Source organism: Camellia sinensis, chromosome 8, assembly GCF_055761805.1.
Source record: "Camellia sinensis isolate YWXY chromosome 8, ASM5576180v1, whole genome shotgun sequence".
NCBI lineage: Eukaryota > Viridiplantae > Streptophyta > Magnoliopsida > Ericales > Theaceae > Camellia > Camellia sinensis.
Genome location: NC_138968.1, coordinates 160,253,902 through 160,279,952, shown reverse-complemented (window position 1 = coordinate 160,279,952; position 26,051 = coordinate 160,253,902). Strand labels below are relative to the sequence as shown.

At 38.9% G+C, this 26,051-nt stretch overlaps 2 protein-coding genes and 1 long non-coding RNA gene across 18 annotated transcripts; 2 read left to right on the top strand and 1 right to left on the bottom strand.

Moving 5' to 3' along the window:
* Positions 1 to 3,120: 3,120 nt before the first annotated feature.
* On the top strand, positions 3,121 to 7,006 carry LOC114317277 (uncharacterized). Its single transcript, XM_082883954.1, has 2 exons — positions 3,121 to 5,347; positions 6,522 to 7,006. Exon 1 carries the CDS (start codon positions 3,602 to 3,604, stop codon positions 5,300 to 5,302), a length of 1,701 nt encoding a protein of 566 aa, XP_082740080.1. The 5' UTR covers positions 3,121 to 3,601; the 3' UTR covers positions 5,303 to 5,347; positions 6,522 to 7,006.
* A 114-nt stretch (positions 7,007 to 7,120) lies between these two features.
* On the top strand, positions 7,121 to 11,892 carry LOC145797258 (uncharacterized). Its single transcript, XR_014338580.1, has 2 exons — positions 7,121 to 7,696; positions 8,611 to 11,892. It is a non-coding gene; the product is annotated as an uncharacterized LOC145797258 (long non-coding RNA).
* Positions 11,893 to 15,209: 3,317 nt separating this feature from the next.
* On the bottom strand, positions 15,210 to 25,845 carry LOC114317278 (Xanthine/uracil permease family protein). 16 transcript variants are annotated; one of them, XR_014338576.1, is made up of 16 exons: positions 25,439 to 25,610; positions 23,286 to 23,383; positions 23,021 to 23,203; positions 22,755 to 22,931; positions 22,205 to 22,305; positions 22,044 to 22,119; positions 18,511 to 18,570; positions 18,218 to 18,405; positions 18,037 to 18,133; positions 17,318 to 17,404; positions 17,076 to 17,134; positions 16,896 to 16,987; positions 16,643 to 16,716; positions 16,398 to 16,555; positions 15,872 to 16,000; positions 15,210 to 15,760 (listed from the first exon to the last, which is right to left on the bottom strand). XR_014338576.1 is itself a non-coding variant. In XM_082883947.1 (16 exons), the coding sequence occupies exons 3-16, from the start codon at positions 23,343 to 23,345 to the stop codon at positions 15,548 to 15,550; spliced, it is 1,629 nt and encodes a 542-aa protein (XP_082740073.1). In that variant the 5' UTR covers positions 23,346 to 23,383; positions 23,737 to 23,852; positions 25,439 to 25,600; the 3' UTR covers positions 15,210 to 15,547. The 16 variants fall into 16 exon arrangements, 10 of the variants coding, with proteins under 10 accessions (XP_082740073.1, XP_028119789.2, XP_082740078.1 ...); XR_014338575.1 differs by having other exon boundaries at positions 16,639 to 16,716; positions 25,439 to 25,609; XR_014338577.1 differs by lacking the exon at positions 25,439 to 25,610 and adding an exon at positions 23,492 to 23,703 and having other exon boundaries at positions 16,639 to 16,716.
* Between the last annotated feature and the right edge of the window lie 206 nt (positions 25,846 to 26,051).

The following is a 26,051-nucleotide window of genomic DNA, read 5'->3' as shown; positions in this document are numbered from 1 at the left end:
GGTCGGCTCGGGGTGGTCGGTCGGTATACTGAGGTGTTTGGTGAGTGTACTGGGTATTTCTGGTTTCTGAGTCTTTTCTCTTCTCTCTGGGGGTCGATTTTTTGGTTATAAGATCTTGTTGGGCGGCTAGGGAGTCTTCGACGTTCATGTATTTTTGGGCTTTAGAGAGTAGGATTGCCATGGAGGTCGAAGGGTTTTTAGAGAGGGAGAAAATGAAGTCAAATGACCATAGACCGGCCATAAAAGCCGTAAGGATGACCTTATCATTTTTCCACTACCTGCAAGGCTTCGGTGTTGAAACGGGTAACGAAACTGTGCAGCGACTCCCCCTCGATCTGATGGATATTGAGGAGTTGGGTTGCCGGCGCTGGCGCTGGGCTCCAATGAAATGACTGAGGAAGGAGTCACTGAGGTGCTGGAAAGTGGAGACAGAGTCTGCTGACAGTTGACTAAACCAAAGTCAAGCCGACCCTTGAGTGTTACAGGGAAAGCCCGACACATGATTTCATCAGGGAATGCATATAGGATCATGAGGGTTCGGTAGGTCTCCAAGTGATCGATTGAGTCTGTTGTACCGTAAAAAGAGTCGATGGTTGGCATTTTGAACTTAGGCGGTAGAGGCTTGTCCCGGATGGAGGCAACGAATGGTGAGTTGGCTGTGATGGATGGTTTATTCGGTATGTTCTACATGACTCCTTAGAGTTGGAGCTTTATGGCTCGGAGTTCTGCATCCCAGAAAGGGACGTTGTCACCACCGGAAGGGAACGAGAGCTGGATGCTACTGGCCTCTCCCTCGGGGGTGGGTGCCTGGATCGATGGATGTGGGGCCCGGGGGGTAGGTTCATATCTAGGGGAGGTGGTCGCAAGCCCTCCGAGTTGGGCGGATGGGGTTGCTGGATAGTGTGGCTCGGGGCTCGTTCTTGGTTGGGTGGGATATCTGGAGGTGGTGGAGGAAGCATAAGAGGGTTTCTTTGGAGTAGAGCGGTAATCAAGGCTTGGTTTTGCTCGGCCATGCTGTTAATGCTGTTGGTGAGCTCGGTGAAATACCGTGGTGGGTTGTTTAGATTAGGAGGGTCGACTTGGTGGTTGGCAACATTGTGGTGAGAAGTCATGGATCTAGTCGTGACCATACACCTTGGTGGGTGACAGGAAAATGGTTATTGGGATAGGGTCTCCGGCGACAATAAGCACAACTGGCGCACGGAGCAAAGCGTTCCCACAGACGACGCCAACGGATGATATTGCGGGTTCCAAATGGAACGGGTCGGATTGATCCACGTTTCCCAAACTATTGTATGAGTGACCAAGCCCACCAGAAGACCTGCACAAGAGTTCAATGGGGAACGGGGAGTCCCCCAGCGAACCCTCCGACGTGCAAGTTAGAAAGAGAAGTGGACTGTAGAGATATATTAGAGATAGAAAGCTTAACCTTCTTCTTGTCTTCGACGTTTGCTTATATCCTTTGGTAATCATTTCGTTGTCCCTTCCGACCTGTCGCCATGGCCGAAAGTCTATGTTCTACCTTGCCTTGTTCATGGTGAGGCTGTTCTGTCTTGACGGGGAGGGCTTATCGCAATAAATGCTGTAAGGGGCTTCATTAATGGCTGATGTGCAGCGTAATAACTTTCCAGGATCTTTGTCTACTTATGTGACTTGTTCTTCACCTGTCACGTGTCTGAGTGTCATTGGTTCTTAATGCCATGTTAACTTCTAGTCATGTTGAGCCTCATCAGTTGAATTATGTATTGTGCCTTAAGTGATGGGTTTTGTTTGTTCATAGTGGGCTATAGCCTTTATGGACCTACCCATGTCAAGAGTAAACAAAAGTTTCATTACACATTGCAAAAGTTTTATCAAACATTTTGTTGCATATTTTCAAATTAAAAAAAGAAAATAAAATATAACAATTTTTTAAGGTGCCATTTGGTAACACTTACGTTTTCAGTTTCCTGTTTATATTTACAAAAATTTAAAAAACTCAAATAAAAACTTGTTTGGTAAATTTTTGATTTATAAATTAGTGGTCTCAGTTTATAAATTTGGCAAAAAAATGTAAACTTAAAAAATGTGTTTCCGTTTTGAATTTTGAGTTTTTTTTTTTTATCACCCAACACTAGCCACCACCCGTCACCATTTTCCACTACCGTTTTCTGCCACCACCACCCACCACTCACCTCCTACCACCACCTGCCACCACCACTCACCACCCACCTGCCAACACCACCCACCACTCGCCACCACCACCTACCCACTAGCCACCACTACCCACCTGCCACCCACTCGCCACCACCACCCACCCCTCGCCGCCACCACCACCACCATCACCCACCACCCACCTGCCATCCACCTGCCACCACCCACCACTCGCCACTACCATCCACCGCCATCCACCACCACCACCACCACCACCCACTTGCTACCACCACCCACCACCACCACCACCACCACCACCACCACCACCACCACCCACTCGTTACCACCCGCCACCCGTCATCGTCACCCACCCACCCACCACCACCACCACTACCACCACCACCACCACCACCAACTCGCTACCACCCACCACCCGCCACCGTCACCCACCCACCCACCACCACCACCCCCACCCACCCGCCACCACCCGCTACCCACCGCCCACCGTTACCACTTTCTACCACCGTCTTCCGCCGCCACTTGCCATTTCTCACTTTTTTTTTTTATATATTTTAAATTTTTTTAAATATTTTGTCAATTACCAAACGCGTTTGTAGTTTATATTTTTCTAAAAATAAACAAAAAATAAACAAAAATCAGTTTATAAAATTTTTATAAATAAAAATTGAAAACGTAAACGTTATCAAACAGACCCTAAACTGGTAGTTTATATGACAATTCAATTGGAATGCAAGATCACATCAATTTGTATAGCTTAGAATGCTATGTGAAATTTGATAGATCGGAGATGCTTTAAGATTAATAAAAATAAAAAATAATTATAAAATCAAACACAATGCATATATTAAAAAAAAAATATTTTAAAAAATGAATTCTATTAACAAATCATATAAAAAAATCTTGTTACATCACTCCTGTATGGAAAATTCTGTATTTCTTTACGTGATGAGATTGTGTTGGTAATTTAGGTTGAGATTCATAAATCAAAAATCAGAATCAAGCCCGAACCAGTCCAAAGACTAGTCGACCCATAAACTCCGCACGACCCAAAATCCAGCGACGGTCATGTGCCAACTTAGCCCCACAAGTTTGACAACCCTCACACAGGCTAGGCTAGCTCAGCTCCCCCACAACATACGCGCTCACGCCTCTCTCTCTCTGTCTCTCTCTCTCTCTCTCCATCTTCACAAGCACAGCTTCCTCAAAAGTGGACTCTCTCTCTCTCTCTCTCCTCCTAAAACCCCACAGCTCTCTCGATAGCTCCACTTTTCTCCATTCTCGTGTCAGTCTTCCTCCAAACCCTCCCTCTCTCCACTTAGCTTTCTCACTAAGCAATCCTTCATTTTCAGAGCACATCTCTCTCTCTCTCTATGAATTCAACCCCTGAGCTCAACTACAGCCCATTCCGGTGCTAATCCGGAATTGCAGAGCACACCTACAATCCCAAATGCATCCCACCGCCGCACCTCCGTCGCCTCCGCCGCACAGCCTAGACCGCATCAACCACCTCCTCACCCACCTCCTCCAATCCTCCCTCTCCATCAAGTCCTTCACCGGCCGCTGGCAAATCATCCGATCAAAGCTCGCTTCTCTCAAGTCCTCAATCTCCGAAATCTCAGACTCCCCTCACTGGTCCGAAAACCCTCTTCTCCAAAACCTCCTCCCCAACCTCCTCTCCACTCTCCATCGCCTCCAAACCCTCTCCGACCAATGCTCCGATCCATCCCACTCTGTTGGGAAGCTCCTCATGCAGAGCGACCTCGACATGGCCACTGGCTGGCTCTGCAAGCAGATTCAGGACATCGATTTGCTTCTCAGATCCGGCGTTCTTCGTCAATCCAACGCGATCGTCCTCTCCCAACCCGCCCCTGGATCCGCCAAGGAAGAGTTAGGGTTTTTCATTCGAGACCTTTTCACGAGGTTACAGATCGGAGGTATTGAGTTCAAGAAGAAAGCGACCGAGTCTCTGCTTCAGCTGCTCGCCGATGATGAAAAAGCTGCTACTTTAGTTGCTAAGGAAGGTAATATCAGTTACTTGATTCATCTTCTAGATTTGAACGCTCATCCTTCGATTCGAGAACACGCAGTCTCGGTTGTGTCTATCCTCGCTTCTGCGAGCGAACAATCGAGAAAATGCGTGTTTGAAGAGGGGGGATTAGGGCCGTTACTGCGAATCATAGAGTCTGGCTCAATGGGATTGAAGGAGAAGGCGGCGATGGCGGTCGAAGCAATCACCGCCGATGTCGATAATGCTTGGGCTGTTTCAGCCTACGGCGGCGTATCGGTGCTTATCGAAGCTTGTCGATCGGGATCGTTAACAACACAAGGATATGCTGTGGGAGCTTTGAAAAACGTCGCCGCCGTGGAGGACATTAGGGTTTCATTGGGCGAGGAAGGGGCTATACCTGTTCTAGTCCAGTTACTGGCCTCCGGCACCGCCTCGGCGCAAGAAAAGGCGGCGAATTGCATCGCAATACTCGCCTCCTCGGGTGAATTTTTCCGAGCTCTGATAATACAAGAAAGAGGGTTACAGAGACTCCTTCAATTGCTTCACGAATCAACAAGTTCAGAAACATTAGAGCACGTTTTACGAGCAATCTATTCACTCTCAGCCTCCGATTCAACTTCTCGAACCTTATCGTCTTCAACTACATTCATTATACAAATCGCCGAGCTAATCAAGCACGGGAACATACTTCTCCAGCAAATCTCCGCTTCATTGCTCGCTAATCTAACGATAAGCGACGGTAACAAGAGAGCCATTGCTGGTTCTATGGGGGCTCTGGTGAAGCTAATGGAGTCATCGAAACCAGACGGTTTGCAAGAAGTGGTGGCGAAGGCGTTGGTGTCGCTGTTGACGGTTCGATCGAACCGGAAAGATTTGGTGAGAGATGAGAAGAGCGTGATGAGGTTGGTTCAGATGCTGGATCCGAAGTACGAATTGGTATCGAAGAAGTTTCCGGTGGCGGTGGTAGCTGCGATAATGGCGGGAGGGAGTCAGGGATGCCGGAAGAGGCTGGTGGCGGCGGGAGCTTATGGGAATATGCAGAGGCTGGCGGAGATGGAGGTGGCCGGAGCGAAGAAGGCGTTGCAGAGACTTTCCGGCAATCGGCTGAAGAATATCTTCAGCAGGACATGGAGGGAATAACTGGGAAAGTAACTAACCCCCGCCAAAAAAAAAAATTGGAAAAAGGTACGGTTTTTCGATTTAACGGTTAAAAAAATAAATGATTTTTGTTTTGTTAGTGTAAATCCACGTGACTGGTCACGTGATTGTAGCCAGCCAATAAGGCCGCCGGGCCAAGGTGTCATGTGGTTGGCGGGTGGATTAACTGTTCTATTAAATGAGTTAGAGCCCATTTTACCGTCGGAAAAGACAATAATGTCCCCCCACAACACATGGACTTGGCTCCACTGTCTCCAATGGCTAGCAAAATTATATTAAAAGATAAATCAATCACAAATCTTTTTGTATGATGGTCTCACATGTAAAATATGGATGTGTGATTAGTTTATGTGAAGTAAAAGAAGTGCCAGTGGCTGCATATGATGTAATTGCATTGACAAATCACTTAGGAGGTGGATGAATCTTTGATTTGTGAATATATATGTATATATATATATATATATAAAGTGATTTCTCAAATTTAAAATCCAAACATAGCTTTAGTTTCACATTTTTTAATAAAAAAGGGGATTTTTTTTTTTTTTTTGAATCGTGCCTTGAACTTTGGAATTGGGCATATGGGTATGATGAGCTTTGGTTTGTAGTTGAAATATAGGGTGGGATTTCTTGGAGGGTACTAAAGTTAACCGAAATGCATTGTTGGCACTGTCTCTATTAGGATGTGGAGGCCTAACTACCAAAGTAACTTCAACCATATATTGGGTTGGAAATAGGCTGTTCATCCAGAGTACGCTATTAAGGTCTGAAGCATTTGTATCAGTAGTTGCATTTATTTGCTTTCCGGGCTTTATGTGGTCATAAAAACCTTTTAATTAATTATGCCAAAACCCTTGCTTTTTCATTACTCAGTTACAGAAACGTATGTGTCTCTGTAGTGCTACTGATCAATTAATCCAAAGAAACAAATGATTTGTGATTACTGATCAGTTAATCCGGGGACACAAGTGAATTTGTGATTTTTGACAATTTAGGATCATGTAAGTCTTGGGAGTACTAGCATAAACAACACCTTTGACATGAATGCAACTGTTGTTGACTTGTGAACCCATTGAATGTTTTGTTGGTGGGTATTTCATTTTTAAATTGACTGGATAACTAATTATACACATCATATTTTAGACTTGCTTCAATCTTTATTTTTTTGAAATATCACTAACTTGGTTGTTATTGTGTGACTCAGGAGGATTTCCTTTGGACTTTTCTAACTGTTGAAGTGAGGAAACTACATATTGTGCACAAGCAAGCTACAGGCACATACTTCTTATACACCCACATTTTTACGTTACATAAACTTATGATATATATATATGGTCCACTATAAAACAAAAACAAAAAAATAAAAAACAAAAACAAAAAAAAAACTTATTCTAATATTATATTACATGACAAAGGCATGGATGCGGTTTTTAAGGTGTATCCTAGTTTTTTCATTTATTTTTCTCCCTTTTTTCAAAGTCAATTGATTGACTTTGTGAAGCTGTAAGAGAGAGAGAGTCTGATGTTTGTTTATGTTATGCCTCTTTTCTTCATTATATTTAATTTGTTTAAACCAGCTGCTTTGTTTGATAATGTACATTCAAGGAGTCTTTGTTTTATTGTATTTGTAATGAACAAGCTCAGTTCTAATTGGAAAAAGTGTGCAACTGCTTCTGTGTGCTTCTCTGATATTTGCAGTGAATATTTATTTGATTTATTATGTCTCTGCTCTGATTCTCAATTTGTCTGGATTGCTTGGTAGATTCTGGGAATGGGAAAGTGGTGGGTGATTGTGATGTTTTGAGTTTGGGTACAAAAATAATGTGACTCTAGCTTCAACAGGAGCTGTGTGTGTTGCTTTCGTTCCCTCTCCATCTTCATTTCACCTAACAGGTGATGGGAACTGGTGGGTAATGATTAAAGTGTTTGGACACTGAGAAAATTGGACCTTTCCCTTTCATATTAGATTTGGTATTGGTGGGTGGGTCCTATCTACTTTTCTTGCTATATTCTGAAAACCCACAAACCACTGATTATATTTTATATATATATATATGATCAAACAAGATCCTATATGGATTGATTAGATTCAAACCTGTGCTTGAGCTTGTTTACAAATTGATGAGAACCAAAACATGTACTATAGTGTTCATAGAGTAGTTTGACTGTTAGGAATAGACGAAATTGATCGGAGGGTGGTGATTTTGGATGATGAGAATATGCCAAAAAAGAAAAGAAAAAGGGTAATAGATGAGAGGAAGCAGCGGCGTTGATGTAGGGAAGAAAGGGGGAACTACAGACAGAGAGGGCAGGGATTTGCGGGTCCCAAAGTAAGAAGTTTTTACAGAGACCTCACATGGGAGCCCAAAGCTTGTAGAGGTTAGGGGTGGGCGCGGGTCGGTTGCGGCCACGAAACCTCCAATCCGCCATCCGTCCGCCAGATTGGCGGATTGAAGAAAATCAATCCGCATCCGTCCGCCAATCCGGCGGATGTGGATTGAGCGGATTGGCGGTTTGGCGGATGGATGCGAATCGGTTTGGCGGTTTAAAATTTTATAAATTTTCAACATAATTCAACTTGTGCACTTCCTTAAAAAAAAAGAAAAAAAAAATATTACAGTCAATGACTTAAAAAAGTATTACAATCACTGTATGCCTTATCCAAAGAAAGAAAGTTTGAAACTTTAGAATATCACGATCACTGTATGCTTCATCCACATATTACAATTACAGCATGATTCATCCCTATAAAGTATTACAATCTGTGATTCTTAAAATATAATAACAATTCAAACCACCAAAACCATAAACAGAGCAGTAGTAGAGATTGAATGTCTCTATATTGTTACATCTACATATGTTTTTGAAAACAAAAACCAACCAGCATATATCATATTTTTTATTTATTATTTTTAGAGTTAGATTTAAAAACTAAAAAATATAGATGAATAATATGTTTATTTTTTTCAATTCAAAAATATATTCAAGTTGAAAACTTTTTTTCAACAAAATATTTAAACTCTTTTTCAATTGAAAACACAAACATAATATTTAAACAAATTGAAAATACAAAGTCTTATAAATTACTACAGGTGCTCGCGATTTGGCGGTTTGGCGGTTCGGTTGCGGCCAAAAAATCTCAAATCCGCCATCCGTCCGCCAAATTGGCGGATTGGAGAAAATCAATCCGCAACCGTCCGCTCATCATCACGCATCCGTCCAAAATGTGGCGGATCGGTTCGGTTCGGTCGGTTTTGGCGGATCGGTATATCCGCTGCTCACCCCTAGTAGAGGTAAGTAGTACTCTCTCTCTCTCTCTCTCTCTCTCTCTATATATATATATATATATGTATGTTATACACAAATAATGGTAGGTCAGGTGTGTGTGGTCCCTTTCTCTCATTCACAGGTTTACAATTTCACATGCCATGTCGCCCCCACCCTACCACCAACCTCTTTCTCTGTTTTATGTATAGGAGGAGGGGTTCTTGTTTAGTACACAACCAATAAAATGGAGCAAGCACAGAGTGCATCAGATGCACAGATAAAAGGAAAAGGTTAGGATTTTTCTGGTCATATTTCCCGTGATACACATTATGCATCCCTTTAAAGCAACACTGCTCAACCAACCTGTAAAGCCATTCCACCTCTCTCTCTCTCTCTCTCTCTCTCTCTCTCATATCGTTATTGTCTCTGAAGGGTTTCCCTCACTTTCTAGCCTTTCCCGCTAAATCTTGATGCTTACAAATGAGAATTTAGGCCTAGTTTGGGAAGACTAAATAAGTGTACTTTTTGACTTTTTATGAAATATGGGTTGGGTTTGGGTTGGGTTTGAAGTGATGTGTTAGAGAGGTGATGTGACTTAAATAAGATAATGTGACTTAAATAAGATAGTGACTTTTTGACTTTTTGTCTTTTTTGTCTCATGCCAAACTTTCTTTATTATCTGAAACTTCAAGTACCCGATTCCTGCATTTCCTCCTTTATTTCCTACTTTCTGTTCTCCCTCCCACCAATACCCTCCACTAACAGAATAAAAAAAAGAAAAGAGAAGAAATATTATATATTGGCCCCTAGTTATCATTGATTCATTGTCCCTAATCTCTCTATTCTTTGTTCAAAAATGGCTTAGTCATTAGTCATGTGAGATAAGCATAATTCAACTACCGTTATGAATATTTTGTGATAATAGGACATTGAATTTGAGACAAAGTATCTTGTGCTTAATATCTTGGCAATCCAAGCATGAATCTCACGGAGATGTAAAAAGAAACTGAATCAAATGCTTCGATTTAGAGTATCAAAATAATAAAAAGAAAGCTATGAACAGTAAAAAATTACACTAAACGAGTTATATGTATATTGTTGATCACACCTTGCATGAGGTAGCTTAACCTTTACAGGGATAAATTTTCAAGAAACTCAGATTATAATGTGACATTGTTCATGTAATACTTTCAAGTAATAATGTAGTGAAAAACTTTATGAGTAGAATGAAATTAGACTCACTTTTATGAGATAATTAACAGGCAAAAATAACTGAGCTAATATATTTGGTGATGTCTCCAGGGCGGAGAAAATTAACTCAAATGACACCACTGAGTTTCCAAGAAAATTTAGAGTACCATGTAATTTTTATCCAAAATTGCTGCCTATTTACACCATGAACCCAGTGGGTCTATCCAAAAAAAAACTATTATTAAAACTTTACATATTGACCTCACTCACTCTCACTTACATTTACAAACAAAATCAAACTTTATTCGGAAAGTTTAGCACTTTACAAACAAACCCACCGTTTATTTATTCTTCTTGGTCCCAATCCCGATTCCGACGTCGATAATCATTTGGAACAACAATCACAATTTCTGGTCCTTTGATCTTTGAATGTGACACCACCAAGATCATATTTCTTTTACGCAAGACGTTTTTTCTATATATGATTCAATTGTCTTGATGAGTTTTTGTCAATATTTGAGATTTGACAAGAACAAAGACTAAGGTTTTCCTTTGGGAAGGAGGGGGGGATTTATAACTTTTGAAATTTTAGAGTTTATAGTTTTGTAATGTTGCTTTGTGTTGTGCAGAATGCATTTTACACTTATCTTAAATTGACATTATTTTGGATTACTTTTGTCGATGTAATTAGAAATATATGAAATTTACAAAGTATCATATGCATGTTAATGTTGTTTGTCTGTGTAGAACTAAAAATATGATATAATGACATTGATGATATTTTACTAAATGAATCCGCTGAACGGAATTTCTAACTACGACACTGAATGTGTCCATCATATTATGCCATGTGAAGAGTAAATCAAACTTGTCTCAACAGTCGAATGTTATAATGAATTGGAAAACCATGGAACCCAGTACCTCTATGCATGTGCAGGTTATGAAGTAAAATCCATTATTGTCAGTTGCCCATGACTAGTGTATGTATAATGCTCTTCTGACAAATCATTATTGTAATTTAGCGTCTTGATTTTACTGCTTTGGATCAATTTCCATCATACACCCTAAAAATTATATTTTAAAAAATAAATAAATTACAAAATGCATAGATATTATGTAGGCATGTGGTTAGATTGTCAATTGAGGGTTTCATGTATTTTGGCCCCTAGTTATCAGTTGGTATGAGATGCATGACCATTTCTGTTTTAAAGATTTCTTGAAAATAGTTAAGCTCTAGAGGAAAAAATCTTGCACATGGAAAAGTATTCAAGTCATTCCAAAATGTAAAAAATTTCTACTAATTTAAGCACCAATATTTTTTTCCCCTCTCAATACCGCCATGGACGCAGTTTTTCAATTACAAAAGTTGGATAGATACTAATTTTCTTTTTCTACAACGAAAGTAAAGATAAATCTTATTATAGAGCGTATACCAAAAAATATGTTAGGGACTTCTAACCCAATGGCATTATCCCCACACGCACATATGAGAGGTTGCGAAGTTAAGCTGTGAAAAGATTTTATTAGCTATTCTATAAAGTTTTACTGGCTCTTATATATTCCACCCGCTATCGATTACTCTCCACTTCTTCCATCGTTTAGGATTTTATTTATTTATTGTCCTATAAAATAAATTGTATATAACATGTTTCTTCAATTGGGAAATTTAGTACATTTTCAAAATAGAAAGATCAACGAATTTAACTTGATTGATCTCTTGAAATTTTATTTATTTATTTATTTTTTTGGTTTGCCCAAAACCTTAGGAAATCTTTGTGGCTTTGGGGTTATGTGTGATTTGATAAAGTTCTCATGAGCTTGGTGGGCCTTGCCAATGGATGGTGTTTGGCCACCCCTTAAAGTGAAGCACGTCATTCCATGGAAAACAACCTAAAATGTAATACCCCATGCCAACTCAACAATCCTTACCTCTTTTTTGTTTTCATTGATGATGAATCAACTTTTGATTTGCATTTGGACTAGTTTTATTTCTATTGCACTTGTATAACATGATTCTTTAATTTACTTCTTAGTTTATTACCTTATTTGATATATTTTGTACTAGCAAACAGGAGTTATGCAGGGATTAAAAGAACATGAAAAATTTAAATTGACTAGAGACCCATTTCAATCTAGATGTGGTGTTTACCCATGTAGTATTGGAAACTGTAACAAACCCCAACCACCCCCCCCTCCCCCGCGCAAATGTAACCCAAAACATTTATTAATTATCACATACATCAAATTAAATTCTTTTCATTACACAGATTTGATATTATAAAAGAGTTCACATAAAATGTCATATTGGTTTACACCTTTCCAAGCTTTGACTTGGTTACAACAAAAGAGAGACTAGTTCATACAAATTTAGCCATTGGCTTTACAAAAATAGACAATTCAAATAAAGAAGCTCTTGCTTCTCAGATGTCCCTCCAAACTATTGCATTGGCCAAGACATGTCACCAACACGTGAAAATATTTTTTCCAAATAGGGTGAGCTACAGCCCAGCAGGAATAATCTAACATAATATATGCGGTTTAACAAAGATATAAGTACATGTGCATACACAATGCCTGGAATAAAATATTCATATTTTTATATTGTCATAGAATTTCAATTTCATACTCCATTTCATTTTTCCTCCAATTCATTTCAATATATGAGCCAATTTCATAATTTCTTTAACAATTCAGATGAGACTACAACTCAATGGTTCAATAATCGTATCATCAACATACAAACACTTCAAATTGTCATTTTATGGATATTTCATTCGTGGGATCGACACCCATCTATAATTTTAATTTGCCATTTTACGGATATTTCGTCCACGGGATCGACACCCATGTATAATTTCGGGACTTTCACACAGGATACTCCGACCAACTTAATTATAATGAAGTCCATTCCCTTTCTCCTCCTAAATAATGAAGTCCATCTCTTTTCTCCTCCCAAACGATCATTCATACATGTGCAATATATTTAAACATATAATCAAATAATGGAGTACATCCCCTTTTCACTTCCAAATAATTATACATATATAATGTATATAAACATAGTCATATTCAATGACAACCAACAGGAGATTAGTTTCAATTCACCTAATTTGCATACAACTTCTACAACAATCATAACTATCATCCACCGATAGCCCAATACAGATATTTCTAAACAGATATACAATCTCTAGATAGATAATTTATCCAAAATTTCCAAAGACGTGAAGTATTACATACTCAATTTCACCATCTATTTCAACACTCACCCAATTTCATGTTTACCACACCAATTTCAATTATTTATACAAAATAATTATGATAGTCATTTTAGGGCAAAAATTTCTTTTTTCCAAATATCAACCCAAGCATCAAAATTAACCATTTTGACACAACATAATCTCATTTTCACATCCCATACTTATTTATTTCATATTCACCAAAAATCCCTCTTTCTATCTTATACCCAAACCTTAAGTTTGTTCACATTACCCCCAAATCCCACAATTGTTACACAATATACAAATAACTAAGTTAAAAATCATAACAAAGTGTAGAAAATCCCTATCTCAAGAAGAGAAGACGAGCAAAGCAAGGTTGACACTCCAAAAACACCGAAACCCACTTCTATTCAGATCAAAATGAAGATCTCGAAGCACTCTACATTTTTCTCAAAGGCACTAGGGTGAAGAGATCAACGGATCTAGATGAAATTGAAGAGAGAATGTGAGTTTAGAGAGAGAATGTGTAGATCTTGGTTTTTGGAGAGTTTTAGAGAAAGAAATGAATGAAAAAGTGGTTCAAAATGCCATTTTCACGGACTGTTATACACGTAGTCCGCTCGAGCGTGGAAAGCGACGCTCGAGCGTCAAATACAAAGTTCTGCTCAAGCATGAAAAGTGGCGTTCGAGCGTGGGATACGTTCTTTTAGAAGTTTTGCAGATGAAGGACCCCGCTCGAGCGTGAGACTGGACGCTCGAGTGTCCAATGCACTCTTCTAGTATTTGCAGAACTGCAAAAATGCTGAGAGTCGACAAATCCCGCTCAAGCTCAAGAATGGCCGCTCGAGCGGAGGAGCAAAATTTGTGAAGCTTGCTCGAGCGGAAGAGCCAAAATCTAGGCATCACATGTTTGGAAAAACACGCAATCAACCTGTTTCAAACATATGACCACAACCCGATAATCAAAATATAGAAGAGACAAGGGAAACAAGATATGAATCATTATTTAGAACTATACAACCCGAGTCCGAAACACAACAAGTAACGGGCCAAAAACCGGAATCGCTATAGAAACGATTAATGATATATGCTATTTTACATTTGAAAAGTATCAAAAAAAACTATTTCACATTCATGAATTTTGTATTGATCCCACGTCAACAAGTCATTGCAAACATACTGAGGTGATTGTTCTTATTATACAAAAAATTAATTATAGAATCAACATAATCAAATATGGCTGTAGTATCTCCATAAAAAAAGAGTATTGACTTCAATTGTACATCAATTTGTGTATTAGGGTTGTTAATAGTATTTGAGCTCTGATACAGAGTCCTAGGTGGAGAGCTCTAAATTGAGCTCTACGCAGCTGGCAGAGATATTATAAAAAAAAAAAAAAAAAATTATGAAGGAAAAAAAGGTTAATTAAAACTCAAGCTCCTATTTTAGAAATCCAAGGAATTTTTGATAGGATTTTTGTGGAGGGACCCACCTAGGAATATCACATGCATTACGAAATGATTATATTTTGTACCAAAACCAGATTCACATCCTCCACCACCGTTAATTGGTTACTTAACCCGTCAGTGGGACCCAATCTCAACCTTCCCGTGAGAGAGAGACTGTTACCATGTGATCATAAAGACCAAACCAAACCAAAAAAAATAAAGACCAAACCAAATATCATATGTTTTTGTAGGCATACATTACATTACATTTCCAGAAATATTTAAATATTTAAATAGATGATAGACATATAAAGTGCTTTTTGTTTGTTTGTTTGCTTGGGATAAAGAAAAGCCTAAGTTTGTGTAATAAAATTTTCATGCTACTTAGGCCCTTTCTATTAAGCACCTTTTTTTTTTTTCTGATTTCTCAAAGGGAAAGGGACAGTAACAAGTCAAAACCACCTAAGAAGCTGCCATTCAACTTAAGCTTTTTTTCCAGCTTTTCAGTGCCGACCAGTTTTGCTTTCACAACAATCCCATTGCCAACCTTGCCATATCTTTTCGAGGTTGGAATGGTTCAAACTTTGAACTTCAAGTCAAATTAAATCTTGTGTTTCAATTTAGTAGGATCAATTATATGAATCTTTGTTTATTTTATTCAACTTTAAACTTTTGAAATTTATTGTATATATATATATATATATATATATTTTAAACTACAAAGGTGATCAATATAATTTATCATAAATTAAAATATACATGTGATTCCTACAATTTCAATTGTATTGATTTGGACACTTTAGAAGCAATTAATCACACAAGCAAATTATGCAGGAGTTGAATACTACCTTGGGACTAATTACAAAAAGAAGTTAGATTGTTAAATGATATCTAGAAGTTACATGCCCTAAAGCCTAACAACCTGGGACCTTGCTACACAATGGTCGACAAAAAATGGAGACAATGAAGAAGAGTTGTTCACAAACTTGGATATTCTCCAAAGAACACTACTCATCTCGGTGTGTTAATTGAATTGTGGGTAGGGAAAAGGAGCTTTCTTCTGTGTGTTCAATGATTTTGATAAACCCTGTCTGTCAGTGTCATCATGTTGGTGGAAAGAACCTGTTGAGATTGAACGGGAGTGTGTAGAACTCTTCGTTTCTGTTATCGCCTCTAAATGTTCGGAACTTGAACCACCATGGCATCCCTCGGTCTTTCTTCGACTTCTCTACTTCTATTGTGTTGTCAAGAAACACTGCAACTATCAATCCCACTGTTGGTGGGGATGAGAACAGGGTATTCAAGACTGCATTGAACTGCAAATGAAACAGTTATAATGTCAGACACACACACACACACACACACACACACACACACACACACACACAAGTCTATTAGGTTCCAAATTTCAAGACAGGCCTCATTACTTTCCATGTTGCGGCCGTGTTTTGATCATGAAATAGAATCTTTTTTTCCCCCACTTTTTTTTCTTCTTTTTTTTTTTTTCCTTCTTTACCCTTCACAAATCCGCTTCGAATCTTTTATCCAAACATAGCCTACATGTAACAAAGGTTTTAAAATTGGACCAATCCCAACATAATGTGGAAATGACAGAAACTGTGATATCATTTTTCTGGAATACACAGAAAACTTATATGGCGAACTATTTTTCAGAAAAAAATTCAAAAGCAATCCACTTTTTAGGAATCATCAAAAAGTTATTTCAGAATTTGCAACAAAAAAATTTTTTTGCACAAAAATGAAAACTGGTATTTTCGAACATTTTTGTCATTACACAACCAAACAAGCCAGGTTACACTATTTTGACTGCTTGTTTTGTTTCTCAGCAGGGATCAGACAGAGGCAAAACCAGAGTTTTTTTTTTTAATGGACTTCTGAGTTAATTTTGTACCTTTAGGTTAAATTATTGGGATTAGTTCAGATAATACTCACCCATCCAGCATTGGTGCGAACAAGACCTCCATGAATAGTCTGGTATTCAAAAAAAAAATGAGGAACAGATATCCCAAGGAAGAGTGAGAGGCCCGTTATAGTCAGATTTCTCATAGAATTCATGTTAGTGAACTGTAGAAATGAGAGGCCAACTGAACCTGCACAAAGACAAAGAAACCTTGTGAAGTGAAGACAAAGAAAAATAAGAGAGAGAGACATCTTCTCGATGCTAATGGCATACCCACAAGGCCAAAGAGAATGCAATACAATGCAGCATATATGGGGAATGGTATAGAAGCAAAAACAGCTCCAAATTTTCCTGCAAACACAGAACATAGTGTGAACTTTGTAAAGATTTGAAAACCACAAACCAGACTCTCAACATGACTTTGTTTAGTAAGGAACCAATAAAAGAAAATTACGAAAACTGAAACAAAATGGAGCCAAGCCTTGTGCATCATAAATATGGGCAATGATGATTGAAACTTCTTAGCCAACCTAAGATGGAGAAGAATATCATGAAGCCAGCTGATATTTGAACGACTCTGCGACTTCCAACTCGGGTGAGTCCAAGGAGTCCCACATTTTCCCTGAAACATATCCCAATTTTCTGTGTCAAGTTTATATCTTCTACTAAAAGAAACATGATGGAACATTCTACATGCAGTCATAACTTACACCGATACAGTAGAACCAGTTCCTGTTCCAAAAAGACCATCAAGCAAAACACCAATCCCCTGAAATTGAATGGCAAAATAGATATGCTCAAAGATAATATTGTGACTACCTATGGATTACACATCACATATGAATACTATTTCTAAGATGATACAACTGAAAGTGCAACAAAAATTTATTTCTTCTGTTGCCAACAAATGCTAAAGAGATAACTGACAAGATAATGTGTCCAATCTGCTCACCTGCCACCCGATACCACGGCTCAATACATAGGCAGGAGGGGGAGTGGCAATTGCCAACCGAGATGCTGCCTTATATGCACCAGTGGACTGCATCACAAAAAATTAAAGTGAAAACAAACTTCGTCAACAGTTATTATATCCAAAAATCATAACTATAAATTTGTTGTAAAGCAACAGATCATAGATATTTCAACTAAGAACACAATCTATCACCTCATAATTAAAATAAAAGTTGATCTAATGTTGCCAACAATTAATTCAATTTGAAGTTGGCTTAAGCATGAAAAAGTTTGTTCATAAAAGAAAAATCCACATATAGTACCATAAACAAGGCCAAACATAGTAGAAGTATGAGCAATAAATGATTATGGATTCTTTCACCACCAAAAGTTAATCTAATCTAATTATTGTCACATCTTGGAAATGACCAAAGGTCCCATAGCCACTTCTATTTTATGTAACTAATACAAATTAGTTTTCAGATGTGTTTCCACAAGCGGTAAGTTGCTTGGCTGTAAAAATTTCATTGACCCTGGGAATTCTAGTGTGAGTAGGGCTATAAAATGAACAAACTACTCAAGGCAGGCTAGTTAAAAGGTTGTTCGAGATAGGTTCGTTAGTTAAAGAAGCTAGGTTTGAACACATTTCGAAGGCTTTCAAGTGGATCAGTTATGGTATCAAGGAGTTTAAGAGTGCCACATATGGAAGCCAATTAATACCTCAACCATCGACACGAGAACTGCAGACATCATGGCAAAGGAATGACCAGCTGCGAAAGTAGGTGGGCCCCACTGCAAGGGGTATGGAAACTTGAACCTTAATCAATGCATCAAATGTAATATTAGCACCACCAAAAATAAATAAATAAATAAATAACAAGAGTAAAAATTGCACACTGACCATGGGGCAGTCGATATGAGATTTGCTTTGTCTGTACGGCAACTGAGTTGAGTGGCAAAAGGTTTGTTACGGTAGGCCCCACCGGCAGTCAGTATAACCGCATAGACCCAGATGATAGCAACACAGATCAGAACAGGAAACCGTTCAAAAATTGGAAAATCCCTCAGTAGTCTCACATGTTTCAGATACTGCGATTACATGATTTACATCTCTTATTTATGTGAAGAAAATAAATAATTATACCATGTAAAGAGGCTTGCTTGGTTACTCCAACCATTTATGAAATAACTTACTTGTGAAAATCCAATGACCAACAATAGCATTGGCAATCCAATTTCTACACAATTACCTAGCTGAAAATTGGACATGGCAACATGTAAGAAATAATGTATAGAGAAAGAGAGAGAATAAATTGTATGTATTATTATTGATTGATATATTGTTGTTCTGTTACAATGGATTGATTATATAGATGTAGGTTAGGTGGTGGTAGGTGAGGAGTAGGTGAGTGTAGTAGGTGAGTGTGTGGTAGGTGATGAAATAATGTATAGAGAAAGAGAGAGAATAAATTGTATGTATTATTATTGATTGATATATTGTTGTTCTGTTACAATGGATTGATTATATAGATGTAGGTTAGGTGGTGGTAGGTGAGGAGTAGGTGAGTGTAGTAGGTGAGTGTGTGGTAGGTGATGGTAAGTGTGTGGTAGGTGATGGTAAATTCTAACAGCCCCCCGCAAACTCAAGGAGGATAGAAACTAACCAACTTGAGTTTGAAGAGAGGAACAAAACAAGAAAATACATAAAAATAAAAAAAAAGATAGGAGACACTGTATGGTCGTGTCAGACCGTTGGTGAAGACACTGAAATGTGGTGTCATAACGTGGTAGAGGACACTGTATGGGGGTGTCATAACGTTGTAGAGGACACTGTATGGTGGTGTCATAACGTTGTAGAAGACACTGTATGGTGGTGTCATAACGGTGTAGAGGACACTGGATGGCGGTGTCAGACCGATGTAGAAGACAGTTTATGGGGTCATGTCGGACCGTTGTAAAAGACAGTTTACGGGGTCATGTCGGACCGTTGTAGCAGACAATGTCGGGACAGTTTACAGAGTCTTGTCGGACCCATAAGGGAGCTAACCGGAATCAATGTCGGGACAGTTTACAGAGTCTTGTCGGACCCATAAAGGAGCTAACCGGAATCAATGTCGGGACAGTTTACAGAGTCTTGTCGGACCCATAAAAAATACACTGTATGATGTCGGGACAGTTTACAGAGTCTTGTCGGACCCATAAAAAATACACTGTATGATGGTGTATATAGGCTGCCCAAATATATATATATATGGATATATATAGTGAGCCCTCAAAAGTCGCGCTCTCAAAAGGCGTGCCCACTTCATCAAAAGGCGTGCCTGACAGAAAGCGTCGAGCCATCAAAAGGTGAGCCGGAGACGCGGCGAGGCACGTGAGCGACAGAGTGGCGTGTCGGCCGCGTCGTCAGTGTCAATATAAACCAATGCGGAGGCGGAGGAAACCAAACCAGACTGAAACCTTTGAACTGGTCATTCTGAAACAATCTGTAAATACTCTGTATCCAACCCTTCTCGGAAACACTCAGCAACCCAAAAAACATGGCCTCTTCTTCCCGTTCAGCTACCCAGAACATGGCCTCATCTTCCCGAGGTCTGCTCACTCTCTTTCCCGACCTCAACGAGTCAACAGGAGAGATAACAGGTGCGGTGGCCCGTGAACCTCAACCAAACACCTCTGGTTTTGCTCCGTTGAACTTTCCGATGCGGTCGGTGGAGCAAAGAATGGCAGTGCAGTCGGATGTGGAGGCCAATCAGTATACCTTGAAGTCATGTGTGGAAACCATGACTGCGGTTACAAATTTGTCGAACCGGCTGCAGAGTAGGGCAAATGAGGTGCAGCAGTTAAACTCCCAGCTGGCTCTGCTTCAACGCATGTATAAGGATGCGCGAGCAGAGATAAGTGTGCTAAAGGCAGAAAACAAGGAGCTGAAGCGGAAGGCCACCGTGATGTTCCGATTTGGAGGTCCACCATATGCTGCAGTGGAGGAGCAGGGAGGAGGCAACTTGCTTGGTGGTCGAGGAAGCACGGAGGCAACACCGTCAAGGACCGCCCAGGACGGAGGCAAGAAGAAAAGACCGGCGGAATAGGCGAGAAGAAAAATCCCACTGTTCCGATTTGTGTTGGTTGTGTTTTGTTTTGTTTTGTGTTTTTTTATTTTTATTTTTTGTTATTTTTTTGTATTTTTTTTTTTTTATGGTGTAAAATGCTGATCGGGGTTGATCCCCGGCATGAAGAAATGACAAGTTTGTAAAATGTTGTTTTTTTTTTTTTTTTTTTTTTGTTTTTGTTTTGGGAGTGTTTTGTTGAAAAAATAAAAATAAAATGAAAGAAAACAAGGGAGAAAGAAAATAGATAAAAAATATTTATAGATGGATTATATGAAAAACATCAGTGCGATTGTTTCAAAATAAAGTGGGGTATTTAAAAAAGAGGAAAAGTGACTTGGAAAAAATAAAAATAAGTGATTTTTGAAATCAAATGGAGGAGAGAGAGGGACAAACCCATGTGATAAAGTGGAGAGAGAGTCGGTGAGTGGGGTGCAAAAGGTGAAGGAGAAATGATGGATTGAAAATGGTTTGGGTCAAAAGTGGACACTGTTAGTGGGGAACATGAGTGCATTGATTATTTGATATAATAATAATAATAATAAAAATAAAAAGTTAGAACAGTTGGAGAGAATGAGTGGAGTATGGTAAGGGTTTCATCCAAAGCCAAAATTCCTGCAGCGAATCACTTCGCAAATCCTAGCATGAGCTTTTTCTCTTTCCAGGCTTATTCATGAATTTCCTGGTGATTTCAAGAGCCTCTGGTGGCATTGTGGCAGAGAACACCCCAACTTGGATATTGGGTGGCAGCAACTGAGAACACCCCAACCTGGATTTTGGGTGGCAGCAACTGGAAAATATCATAGATCTGATTTTTAAAAATCTCGTGACAGCATTTCATCAGCTTCATCCAAGACAAACATTTTGATGTAAACAGGGCGAAGTGATTGTCTCCGCAACATGTCAAACACACGACCAGGAGTACCAACAACAACATGAACCCCACTGGAGAGAATGCGCTGATCTTCGCGCACACTAGTCCCTCCAATACAAGCATGAACCTTCACACTTTGCTGGGCAAGTTCAAGAGTGGGTGGAAGAACCAAAGCTTGGCACTCAACCAAGCTATAATCTAGCTGCTGCAGAATTCCAGAGCAGAATGTTGCAGTGTTTCCAGTTCCAGACTGTCTCGTCATATGAGGTGAAGAATTCTTCTCCATCAGCCTCACACATGACTATAGTTGCACAAATCTTTGTTGATTTTATCAGCGGAATAGGTTGAGGTCCGGCGGGCGGCTAAGGTGAGATTGCCGCCCGCCGGGGAAGCGAAAATACTAGGTTTTAAACCAGCTCTGATACCATGTAAGAAATAATGTATAGAGAAAGAGAGAGAATAAATTGTATGTATTATTATTGATTGATATATTGTTGTTCTGTTACAATGGATTGATTATATAGATGTAGGTTAGGTGGTGGTAGGTGAGGAGTAGGTGAGTGTAGTAGGTGAGTGTGTGGTAGGTGATGGTAAGTGTGTGGTAGGTGATGGTAAATTCTAACACAACATATAAATTTGCAGAAATCAATTATAGGAGATATGTACTCGATTAAATAAAGGCTCTATACCCGTGGCCAACTTGATCAATGAATAATGCACACTTATTAGCATGTAAAAATACATACCGCAGGAAATCCTCGTTGAAACAATCCAAAACCAACCAATCCAACCACAGGTGCCATTCCAAGAGGACTGAAAAACCTGCAAAGAAAACCATGAATAATAATAAACACTGTTTGTCTGAACATAGATGAGTCACATCAAATTGTAGATGGTACAATTATACCGTGAAAAGAGACCCCAAACTTGGCTGTAACCCATGATGATTTGTATGCTTGCTGCCACAATCAAAGCTCCTTGGATAGCTCGCATTGTATGTATGAATCTCTGCAAAGCAATTAGATGTGAAGATCTCTTGTGATATCCTATCACATAAAAAAGCGTTTATGCACAACATTTGAGAAGGGAATGAAAAACTTTGAAATATCTAATTGAAGCAGTTTGATGCTGACCATGGACTCTAATGTCAAAAAAATTACTTGTAAAAATGTTTTGGACACCATATTGAGATGGAGTAATTTAATTTTATCTCAGTTTTAAATATAAGTCTAGTTGGTTTATCACAAACCCCAAAGAAGTGTATTTGTATTCATAAAAACTTTGTGAATGAAATCATTTTTAAAGATAACCGATTTAGTTCTAATTTTTTGGTTAATATTTCATAACATTTATGTAAACCTTGGCCTCATTTAAACAAAATTATAGCTTCGTCCCTGTTCACAACCACTCAAAGCGTGGTTCACTAAAAAATGAGGGGTAAGAAGATGGAGACTTACAACATGGGGTTCACTAATTTGTTGCAGGGATGAGTCATGTATGATGTAAAGTATAGGAATGACATAAGCATAGGAACCTCCAACAACAGCCGGCAACCTGGTTCCAAAAAGTGCTTGGAGAAGTGTGTTAATTCCAGCTACAAACAGCAGAGTTTGTATCACCCGTGCCTTGTCACCCTGATACGTGAGCAACAAAATGATCAAAATAAATTTTGACAGAACAAAAACAGGGCCAAGTTAGGTGAGGAGATTTGTTTTAGACCTACCATAGTAACAAGTCCCACAAAGAAGATCCAGGCCAAAATTTGCTTATATACAATGAGCACAAAAATCCCATGTAAAGTTGATCCGGAGAGTGAGATAGCAAATGACTGGTCATCTAGGAGGGACTCAACTAATGATAGGTTTAAATTTCTTGAATATGTCCATAAAATGAAAATCAAGCCTTCCTGACCATATAAATACTCTAATCATGAGAAACATTATTGATTGAACAGATAGAGAGCAAAAACTAAATAACATCCAACTTACATCAGTTCCGCCCATTAATGGAACGAGAAGTGTGGGGACCATTACACTTGTGCCCAGCATCAATATGTAATTCTGAAATGCCAACAGGATGGTTTCAACTGCAAGGAACAAACATAAACCAACATGTGAAAGGATAAAGAATTCAGTTAGAAGGCAAACACAGTCACTGAAGCCTAATGAGAAAATGATGAAGGTATGATCCCAACGTTCAAGACTCTAGACCATGAATCCTTCTTTAACTACTGCAGCCTGTTGAAAGTCATGTCATCTTTGATTATGCTGTATTGCATTTCATCTACATAATCCATTTTTTAGCACATTCAGATAGCCTATCTCAGAGTAGCTGCTTGGTAGCATGTTTTGATCATCTCAATGAAACAGCATTACATCCTACTCTACAACTCTGTCACATTGTCACTTTGAAACCCTAGTTGAAAAATACAATAAATACCTCCAAAACCTCAAGTCAGGGCAGTGCCTCCAAGAACCCCGCACAGGCCTAAGTGAATCATGATTGGGCCTTTTACTTTTGCTTAGGGCCTCAACCCTCCACCTCCGAAAAAGGCCCTACACAGTAAATCTAAGTGTATAGTAAAAATACAAGACACCTCACAATAGTTCTAACGTCTAACAACCAGTTATCTATGAAATCACGAAGGTGACCACATATGTGCAAGAGGGGAGGGGGGGTTCGATTGGCCAAACTCTCCAACTTATTTTCCAATTAAACTTAATGAGTAGCCTATTCAATTCAATTTAGTTTGTCAATTCCAATACATCAGTCATGCATGTGTCATCCATATAATATCACAACAATAAACTAAGAAAGCAACATTATATACATAAAGAACCCTTGGGAACAACAATCTCCATTGGTAAAAAAAAATCACGAGCAATGTTGCCTGCTAAAACAATCCACTAGATCGAGAATTTAATACAAACACTCAAGTAAACCATTTATAATCCAATCATGGATGAGTTAGCCTTGACATCTTAAGCTCCCCAGTCATTGATCAAAATTTGAACCTTAAATAAAAAATCCCAAAAATCAATAATGTACCAGTAATATGCTCCCTTCTTGTAGATACCCAACCAAAAAGAGTCACTGATGCTCTTCTAGTGGAAGAGTCTATTTCATTATATGCCTTTCCTATTGAGTTATCTCTATTTCCAGACGTCCTTTCTAAATTTAATAGATCACTCTTCTCATTCACCATTTAATTTCAAGATTCTATGTTGATCAGGTCAAGCCCTCAAAGGGTTGGCAAGAGATAAAATCATCATATCATTTCTAAAACAATGTAAATTAAATAAACCATATCCCAATGCAGCAATCAATCCATAATTCCCGGCTCTTAGTTAGGGACCGCCAGTGATACAGAGACCCAGCTACAGCTTGAAGCCTAAATAAACAAACGCATGGAGCTGATTCGACACTACGGACATCATCATAACTTCAAGGTAGGGTCCCAATTTGAAAATTGGACAATTAAATCCTCTTCAACCACGATCCCTCAGCAACATTCTCCACATAATATCTAACCAGTCATTGTTTATTTTACACCCTCGTAGACTCCATGACATCTAATCTAACAAAGCATTATGAATGCCAAGAAAACAGTGGGAAAAAATAAACAAAAACCTGGAAGCTCACACCAACCACTCTAATGCAAACCCATTATTAGGTTCAAAGAGTTCATGCATTATTTTGGGGTTTGTCTGCAGTTTCTTCCATCAATAATGCCTTGTTTGGATGCATAGAAATTAAAGGAGGCATCTTTTCCAATTAATTTCTCAGAGAATATTCAAGAGCCCCATTTGCCCAAGACTCAGAGACATCCCCTGTTGCTGTTTCAGCAACTCATCATCAATCGAAAGAATCCAATCCCTCTCTGACCCACTACGAACTACGAGTTAAAAAAAAAAAAAAAGGGACATTTTGTATGAAGATTACAATGCTGTACAGAAGAGAAATTTCTATGGAGTTTACAATGACATGCAGTTACAGAGAGTCTACCGTCTCTGCAACTTCAAAACCCACAATCCCACTTCTCATTCAGAATACTGAAAACGCTTATTCACATTCATATATATATATATATACAGAGAGAGAGAGAGAGAGAGAGAGAGAGAGAGAGGGGTGGAAGACTTACCCCATGAAGGATTAGAATCAATGCAGTATTCGAGGTCTTGAAGCTGTTCCATGGGAGGGTGGCTTATGTCTGCCATTAGTGAGACTTCGCAAGCTTCACGCAGCGAATCACAGAGAGAGAGAGAGAGAGAGAGAGAGAGAGAGAGAATATGAATATGAATATGAAGAGGAAGGAAGAGATGACTCGAAGATAACAAAGTTAAGCGCACACGGACGGAAAGTGGGGAAAAGTTAAAGAGAGAAAAAGAGAGTGCATATGAATATGAATATGAATATGAATGTGTGAAAAGGAAAGCAAAGTGAAAGTATATATTCCTTGTTTTGAAGGTAGCCCCTCCGATACTCACCGCCTTCCTCAAACAAAAACCACGATCATCGGCCTCTGCTGCTTTTCAAATTCTTCCTTGTGCTTATCTTCCTAAGTACGGGTGATTATTCATAGTCACGGTTACAGATGTTTTATGATAATAGATGAGATATTAATTATTTATGTTAGATAATTAAAATATATAAATGTACATAATAAATTTTGATTAGTAAAAGAGTATGGTTATGTGATAATTCATAATTATTTTATAATTTTTCACTTAAGGTTATGTTTATTTAGCTACATA

Bases quoted from the DNA above. Each gene is read 5' to 3' on its own strand.
- LOC114317277 (XM_082883954.1), top strand. From the start codon at position 3,602: ATGCATCCCACCGCCGCACCTCCGTCGCCTCCGCCGCACAGCCTAGAC.
- LOC114317278 (XM_028263988.2), bottom strand. From the start codon at position 25,514: ATGGCAGACATAAGCCACCCTCCCATGGAACAGCTTCAAGACCTCGAA. The intron at 23,204-23,285 runs GTAAGTTGGATG...TTATATGGTCAG, and splicing joins CATTAATGGGCGGAACTGAT to GAAGGCTTGATTTTCATTTT. The intron at 15,761-16,397 runs GTGAGTATTATC...TTTCATTTGCAG, and splicing joins TTCGCACCAATGCTGGATGG to TTCAATGCAGTCTTGAATAC.